This window comes from Sardina pilchardus, chromosome 11 (genome assembly GCF_963854185.1).
Source record: "Sardina pilchardus chromosome 11, fSarPil1.1, whole genome shotgun sequence".
Taxonomy (NCBI): domain Eukaryota; kingdom Metazoa; phylum Chordata; class Actinopteri; order Clupeiformes; family Clupeidae; genus Sardina; species Sardina pilchardus.
In genome coordinates this window covers 25171550-25180474 of record NC_085004.1, presented here as the reverse complement: position 1 = coordinate 25180474, position 8925 = coordinate 25171550, and the positions used below count along the sequence as shown (strand labels likewise).

Below are 8925 nucleotides of genomic sequence, written 5' to 3'. Positions count from 1 at the left end.
TCCTCCATCCATGTTTTGGATCAGTGAAGCATGACTCTTAGTCACGCTAATGGTGGCATCGATCTCCAAGTCACCCATCCTATGTAGTCAGTATAGAGAATTGTGTGAACATTAACACATAACAGCATCCATGCTCAGAGGGGAATAGAAGCTGTGTGTGATAGATGAGGCTCTTATCCTCCATGGTATGTTTACATGGTCTTTTACTGCCTGCTCATTCGGTCAGAATTCACTCTGGGGATACATTTAGAGCAGCATTTTCTTCTATTTAAGGTGAACTTGAGAAAACACAGTCCTCCGAGTAAGCTCATAAAAAGTTTGAGGCCGTTGCACATACAACAATATTGCAAATAGGTTCAGTAATGGACACCTAAAAATGGCCCTATCTTGAGAGTGTAAATAAGACCCAACCTTAATAATTTCTACAGTGGCCTAAAAGGTGTGGCTTCATGGAAGACAGTGACTTTGAAGGTTGGATTGTTGGCAAACAGCAAGCAGAGAAAGCCAGATAGAAGTTGTTGGTGAGCACATTTTGAAAGATGAAATGCATCACCACTGATTTTGAGCACAGAGCTAGTCAAGTCAACACAATAGCAACCAAAAAACAATGAGCTGGGTTCACCTGGGGTGCAGTTTTGATATCAGTCAAATGATCATATGATGAAGATATTGATGCAAGAGCATCTTTGTTGCACCCAGTTGTGAAGCCGGCCTCCTTGTCAGATTCTCAGAGAAACTGACAGTCAAAACCCAACCCATGGCCTCCTTTTCATTTCCCTTTCTTTTGACAGACTTTTGAGGTTTTTCCTACGCAGAACATAATGAAAAGGCCAATGAACTAATCACAGTACACAGGAGGAAACAATAATATCACTACAATGAAACAACAGACAGTTAAAAAAAAAAAAAAACTCTCTCAGGCAAACTGGCATTTTATGCCTTTTCCCTTTGCATTTTTAAAAGATCAAAGACTCTGTTAGAAGTGTGCGGCAATCAGTGCAAGCAGCATTTCCAGAGCCTGTTTTTTTTTATGAGCTCTCTCAAGATTACATGCTAAATCATAATGCTTGCTCCTAACAGTTGGGATGATATATTAGCTCACTGTTTCCATTTCTCTCACTAGCCTACTTTCATCTTGCTACTCAGACGACCTCTATAGTCATAATTTTCTTATTTATCTTTTTAGGACTACTGTATCTATACAGACAAATAAAATGTAAGTATATGTCTTGTTCATATTAACTGAGCTAAAAGTAGGCATACAACTTCACCAACGTTTATTTAGCTATTGAGACACAATTCACATACTAAGCTATGTGGCCTAGTCTATATTCCAAATTTAGTAGCCTACCCCTTGGCCTCCAAAAAAACTGATTGCACAGTATGATGTAATAGCTCCCTCAAGTGGCGATAGCCTGCAACAGAGCTGACATTGCAATCTATTTTGCGTTATGCTATGTTAAAGCATGGACCGAGACCTACAGTAGTTCACAAAGTTCACATCACTCTGAGGTCGCCTTGATCAAGCAACGTTGCTGAACTTTTTGGCTGGAAGGGCAAAGGGGTAGCAACAGGAGTCAGGACAACAGTAGCCTAGCCTACTCGGTGCGGTGCGGTGCGGTGATAGGGTTATAATAGGCTACAAGTTATATTACAATGCGGAATAATCTAATTTATGGAGAAATACAGCAGGAACAGCAGGAAAAAAAAATAAAAATAGCCTACGTGAGAAAAACGGAAAAGACGTCAGTGTCGATAGATGTAACACCAGACAAGACGATGCCAGTCGGCGGCCCTAGAATAGGCTATATTAAGAAAGTGAAAACAAAACTGACGTATAAAGTCTCGGGAGCGGCATCATTGTGCGTCTTTGAAACCCAAATTCAACTAGGAAGTCTGCCTGACTCGAAGTGAGCAGGGAACAGTAAAGTTACCTTTGAAGACATACAGTATGGCCATGGATCATGATGTTTGTAAGTGCTCTCTTCTTTTCTGTGTCTATTAGGCCTAGTTTTTTTTAAAAGTGAGTATAGACTAGTGTAAACAAAAGCCTATGTGTAGACAATCGTTTTAATTGTTGATACTGTAGGCCTAATGCATGTAGATTAATCACAATTTATCCATGCATAATTATAACCTTTCTTTCATTAACAGGAGAATGATGACTAGAAAGCAATAAGTAATTCTTCTCCCTGTTTGTAAGCGCTCTCTTCTTTTCTGTGTCTATTAGGCCTAGTTTTTTTAAGAGAGTATAGACTATAGTGTAAGCAAAAGCCTATGTGTAGACAATCGTTTTAATTGTTGATAATAGATGAATCACAATTTATCCATGCATAATTATAATCTGTCTTTCATTAACAGGTGAATGATGACTAGAAAGCAATAAGTAGTACTCCTCCCTCTCAAATGGCACCTCTTCTTAGGTTTGGTGATGAGTAACCTAATGAAGAATGAGTGCACAGCTAGTCTTGAGGCAACGGGCAGAGCTTGTCCAAGCATTATGCTGTGGAGGAACCTCAGAGGGCCTGGAGAGCATTCTAGACCTCCTCTTATCCTGGGGTTCGCTTGTGTGGGAGGACTACCTAAGCGTCTGTGTGGCAGGCAAGACCTTGAGCTCCAGAACCAGAGATCTTCTAGACCTCGTTTATTCAAAAGGGGACAGCGCATGCTGTCATCTCCTGGCTGCTTTCAGTCAGGTTCTTCCCGATGCGCAGAAGAACAACCTGAGCTTTGGGAAATGCTCAGATGTCCAGAATTCCCAGGAGATGCCGACCTCTGCCACACTGACACTGTTGAGTGATAGGCCTGGAATGGTGACAAAGCTTCGTCAGTGTGTTGATGGGGCACTGGATGTCTTGTTTCAGAAAGGATTCCTCACGTCCTCTGAGTGTGAGGGAATCCAACTTCCTGTGTACACCTCTTCGCAACAGGTAATCTCTTCATGAGGAGGACCACCACACAATATTGTGGTGTGTTCAATGACATTTGTGTTGTTGTTATTGTTTGCCTTGATAAACAAATGACAAAACAAAGCTTTATTGCACAACAAGTTATTTAGTCTTTTTTTTGTGTTGTTCAGGTAAGACGCTTGCTTGACCTAGTTCAGTTTAAAGGGGAAGGAGCAGCAAACATGCTTCTACAATTCTCACAGAAAATAGCAACGGCTGCTGTGTTACCCCACGAAAATGAGAAGTCAGCTCAATCAGCCTTTGTATCAGGTAGGCCCAACTCGTTAATTCTAAAAAGAAATAATCCTTCCTCTTTTACCAACCCCCCAAAGGAACATTTTTTTTCAAAATCTAATTTTCAACCTATTCCGATCCATTTAGGGAAGACCATTTCTAGTGATTTCCCTCAATTGTTTTGACATTTAGCAAGGCATGTGATTCAATGCAATCACTCGCTATGCATGTTTAACTCAGTAATTGTGAAGAAACAGTATAAATCCAGTGTTTGGACTTGAAGCGACCAAAGGGAAACAGAGGTATGTGACTGCCTTCACACTGGATTGATATTGTTACTTCACACTTACAGATTTAAACACCAATAGTGGTATCACATTAAGGATCCTGTTCATGTTGCACAACACTTATTTTGAGTCTATCTGCCCCCATAGCATAACTTTAGAACTTTATAGCCTTGTAATAGCTACTAACAGTAGCTTACAAATATAAATTCATTTGTTTCTCTTCAAGGTTGATTTGCAATAAATGACCAAAATATTATTTTGAATACTTTTTTACTAACTTTACCACAGGTGCCAATAATTTTAGACTGTAATTAATACATTTTTTGGCACATAATCAGTGACATAGATCATCCTGTGTGTGATGGTCTCTGATGCATTGGAATAGCAGTGATGTTCTATCTCCCTGTCTCAACAGAGTTCCAAAAGAAGCTGTGCAGTTCTATTTCAGCACAGTCCCATTTTCTCAGCACTTACAGTGGCACAGGCAAATTCTCCCTGGACGACATCTACACTGAGGGCCTGCTAGAACTTGGGCAGGGGGGCAAGGATACACAAATGTCTCTAAACCTCAAGGATGTGGTGGGACGTGTGGGGACCCTCAACAAGGAGGCCGACACAGTCCTGATATCAGGGGAGGCAGGTTGTGGGAAGAGCACCTTCCTGCAGAGGCTTCATCTGCTCTGGGCCAGGAGAGCAGCATTGCACGACTACCTCCTGCTCTTCCCTTTCAGCTGCAGAAAGCTCAACACAGAAGAACGAGAGCTTTCTCTAAAGGAATTGTTGTTCCTGCACTGCTGTTGGCCTGACAGGGACCAGGATGAGCTCTTCCAGTTCATATTGGATCACCCTGACCTGGTGCTGTTCACTTTCGATGGCCTCGACGAGTTTAAACAGACTTTCTCCGATGACCGGAGGCATTGCTGTCCCACTAAACCTGCAAAAGTGTCTGTGTTGTTCTTCAACCTGCTGCAGGGCTCCTTAATGAAGGGTGTTCAGAAGTTGGTGACCAGCCGGCCGGAGGCAGTCCCACCCACACTGAGGCAGTATCTATGCAAGGAGGTTCTGCTGAAAGGGTTCTCCACAGATGGGATTGACTGCTTTGTAAGGAAGCATCACTCTGACCCTGGAGTCGCCTCCCGTGTGTTGGAGTCAATACGCAGTAACACTGCACTATTAGGCCTTTGCCACATTCCAGTCTTCTGCTGGATTGTGTCTAAGTGCTACAAAGAACTCCTCGGGTTTGGCAACAGCAGCCTTCAAACCATTACTGATGTGTACCTCATGGTGTTGCACCACTTCTTTCATCACAGAGTCTGTAAAGGGAAAAGGTCAGAAAAGAGCTGGGTCCAAGAACATCTTCACACAATCATGCGCCTTGGTAAGCTTGCATTGCAGGGTCTTCACAACTCTCACTACATGTTCCCAGAAACCGAGGTGCAGAATTGTGGCGTTACGGAGGATGATATTGGCAAAGGTTTCCTCATCCAAAGTAAGAACATCTCCTTTGACAACAAACACTACGAATTCCTGCATGTCACCATGCAGTGCTTCTTCGCTGCTCTTTTCATCACCCTGGACATCAACAGCAACGACAAACTCACAATTCAAAGGCTCTTCGTGACCGAGTGCACGTCTAAAGGGTGCTTGGGAATTTGCCAAGCCAAGAGGCCAGACGGGCCAGGCACAGAGGCTCCAAACCTTCAAATCACTTCCACGTTTGTCTCCGGCCTCTTATCCCAGCGCCATCAAGGACTGCTACTACAGTGCTGTCCTGTCCAGACACTTCACAAAAGATCCAAGCTGGTGGTGAAGTATGTGTCCAGAGGTATGCAGAATCATTTTAAATCCATCCCGCCACCGGTCAAAGGGGAAAAAAAGAGCATGCATGCGATGCCAAGCTTCGTATGGCTCATCAAGTGCATTTACGAGATGCAAGAGAGCGAGGTCGCCAAAAACGTTGTGTCCAAGCTGGATGTGGAGCACCTGAAACTGACCTATTGCAGCATAGGCCCATTGGAGTGCACCGCTTTGGCCTTCGTCCTGCAACATCTCAAGTGTCCAGTTGGGCTACAGCTGGATAGCAATGCAGTGGGAGACGTGGGAGTAGAGCAGCTTCTGCCCTGTCTGCATGTCTGCCACTCCCTCTAGTATGACTACTTTCAGTCTTTATTTTCACCTCTGTGTCTTTTACTTGTTACTGTCTTAGATTGTATTAGACTATTAATATAATGTAGTCTTCAGTTTCTTTAGATTTACCTAATCGTATCTAACCTGAGGTTTCATGATACAGTATTATGAGTGATATGATATTTTCTGTGTTGTTCAGTTTGAGAAACAATAACATCTCTGATGAGGGGATTGCTAAACTTGTTGAGAAGGGCGTTCAGTGTGATAGCTTCCAAAAGATTGCGTAAGTAGTAACAATACTGCAATAATATTTGTTTTCTTTTTCTTTCTTAAAAAAATAAATAAAAAATCAGGTCTTTTGTGAGTACAAATGTGGACACGTAAGTATATATGAACATGAAGCCACAGCGTGTCACAGCAACTTTAGACAGAAGACTTTATACATAATCTGAATCTGTGACGTAGAATGCTAATTAGAGAGTGCATCATAAATAATCTGATATCATGATATATAAAGAATACTTTGGACTTTCAGGCTCTTCAATAATAAGCTAACTGATGTTTGCACACAACACCTGGCTTATCTTCTCAAAACAAAGAAGAATTTCTTGTCTCTGCGGTGAGTTGCTCGATGAAATATTGGTCATCCCTGTTGAGATTTACAATAGGACATATGGCAGAGACATCTCTATAAATGTACTTCTCTGTTGCAGGCTTGGGAATAATAACATAACAGCTGCTGGGGCTGAACAGTTGGCTGAAGGCCTGAGATGCAGCCAGTCACTTCAGTTTCTGGGGTACAGAGAAAAAATACATACTCTCTCCCCACCCAACAACACACAACTGTTCTGCTGTTGCAATTTGGCAATAAAAAACAGGCCTTGACATTATGTAAAATAATATTTGTGGGGGAGAATCCACTAAATTACTCAATCTAAAATGTATGTCCTGTTACAACAACGCAATCTGTTTATGTCAAATAAGTCACTCGGGCATGCAAATCCATTTTACAATTTTTCACCAAAATTCACTCTTGGAATTCGAATAGCTCATTTTCCCCCTCTTTATATTCTCTCAGTCTCTGGGGAAACAAAGTTGGAGACAAAGGAGCTCAGGCACTTGCTCGTGCGCTGGAAAACAGCCAAGCACTTGTGTGGATGAGGTAATCTTGAAGACTTCTTTCACATTCTCTGCATGATTCATATTAGTGTATTAGTGTGATTGAATTAATTTAATTTTGCTTGAATGTTACGTTAAAGCTATTGTGTTGTTTATTGTTATCTATGAAAAAATTCAATAAAAGTGTCTGCGAAGCAACCATAACCACATACTGTAAGTAGCCTATAATAGTTTGTATTTGGTTTTAATAAATACTCAAACATTTATTTTTTATTTCTATGGTGAGTCTTATCTGTGTCTTTATGACAATCTACAGCTGTCTGTGTAATGCAGTTGTTTACTGTGTTAGTACCTTTGACCTTGATCAGTTAGTACATAGAGGAACCCTCAGCAATTTCCCTGGCACTGAAGTGATCCTCAGAAACCCTAAATCCATCTTGCGTGTTGCAGAGTTGTATGCACTTTTATGGAATGTAAATGCAAAGTCTACTAAGAGGATATCAACCCCATGACTATGTTGTTAGCATCTGGCTCAACCGGTTGAGTTTCTCTTATGGCATCTGGACAAATGTCATGTTTTGAAGAGCAGGGCAGCAAGATTGATTGGCGGGTTTGGTAAAGAGCCCTAATTGCTTACAACGTTGGCATGTCAAAACGCAATGAAACCAAGAATAATCCCAGCCATGGAAATATTTTCTACCAACCCTTTATGCTCCTGTGGTTTTGTGTGAAATCAGTCTTAATGTGATTTCCAGTGATTTATTCCTATGTAGGACAATGATTGTGTGTATAACAAGACTAATTTGTCTAATTTCTTTGGTCTAACTGGGTTATCATCAGTGTGTTTTTCCTCCCATTTTGCAGTCTGGTAGACAATGGAGTTGGCAGTGCAGGGGCGCAGGCACTTGCAAAAGTCATTCAGAACAGCACCACATTAGAGGAGCTGTGGTGAGTGAGCATTACATGGCCTGAAAAATGTAAATCAGCTTAATATGGCTCCGCTCAAATGTTGTCGTTAAGCTTTACAGCAATTACATGATGACCAACATTCCATCAGTCAGTATGTAATTTGTCAACTTGCCAGTGTTTTAAATGGATTAATTAACTATAACCACTTTGTCACTCATTGTATATCCGGTTGTGTAGGTTGAGTAAAAACTGCATCACCAGAGATGGAGTACAATATCTAGTGCAAGCCCTTGAGAAAAATTCAAGTGTTACAGCGATATGGTAGGCTACCATTATAGTATATGTGTTTTGTTTTGGATTAGACTAATAGTAGGCTATTTAATACCAAGTGTGTAACAGCATAATTATTGTTATAGTATAGGCCCATCATATTATATTGTTTGCCAGATAGATTTTGTTTTATTTTTCAGGTTGAGGGGTAACAATCTCAGTCCAGAGGAGGTTGAAGAATTTTCTCTGAAAGAACGCAGACTTACCTTCTAGGCAATAGGCCTACTTGACATGTTCTTGCTCTGCAGCTCAGTACTCAGTAAAAAGGCTTATAGAACCTGATAATGTAATAACTTCCCAATGATCTAATAACATGTTGGTTTCAGAACCAAATAATGTAATAATTTCCCAATACTGTAATAATTTGGTCAGTGTTTTGGTAGCATGCCACCAGTAGTTGGGGCTCATCCACTGTGTGTGTCTACCTTTTGTCTCCAAGCAGAGAAGTTGTGTACTGTACCCATAGTGTCTCAAATTAGCAGTTTGGGGCCAAGCAGAAAAGTTTATTTCATTTGTTTTGCTTCTACCTTCCCTCATTATGCATCGTCTGTCTTCTGCCATCGGACTCAATGATAAGCTCTAGAAATGTAGATACTGTAGATCCTTTATTGATCCCCAAGGAGAAATTCAAGGTCCCAGCAGCTTAAGTCACCACACACAACATACACTACAATGTAAACAAGATGATGAAAACAAAACAACAAATCAACATGACTAAAAAGAGCAGTAAAATATAGCCTACTAAAGATAAAGATGCACATGAATGTACTGAGACTGGTATTGTGATCCAGAATGAGGTGTGCGTCAAGGTGGTAGTGCAACAGTCCCAGGTGCAACAGTGCAACAATGCATGGTTAAAGTCTAGTGACCAGCAATAAACATGGACAATAAAAATGTAAAAATGTAAATAAAAATGTATGATAATACTGAAATTTGTCGCACTTACCTTTAGCCAAGTATCATGTCTTTTT

The 8925-nt window shown here is 41.0% G+C and overlaps 1 protein-coding gene across 2 annotated transcripts; it reads left to right on the top strand.

The window, feature by feature from the left end:
• The first annotated feature begins 1831 nt into the window (after positions 1-1831).
• Positions 1832-8832, top strand: nod2 (nucleotide-binding oligomerization domain containing 2). Of its 2 annotated transcripts, XM_062549828.1 has the most exons (12): positions 1832-1973; positions 2155-2198; positions 2362-2930; positions 3080-3218; positions 3885-5616; positions 5796-5879; positions 6132-6215; positions 6310-6393; positions 6675-6758; positions 7580-7663; positions 7862-7945; positions 8095-8832. In XM_062549828.1, the coding sequence occupies exons 3-12, from the start codon at positions 2451-2453 to the stop codon at positions 8165-8167; spliced, it is 2928 nt and encodes a 975-aa protein (XP_062405812.1). In that variant the 5' UTR covers positions 1832-1973; positions 2155-2198; positions 2362-2450; the 3' UTR covers positions 8168-8832. The 2 variants fall into 2 exon arrangements, with proteins under 2 accessions (XP_062405812.1, XP_062405813.1); XM_062549829.1 differs by lacking the exon at positions 2155-2198.
• The last annotated feature ends 93 nt before the right edge of the window (positions 8833-8925 follow it).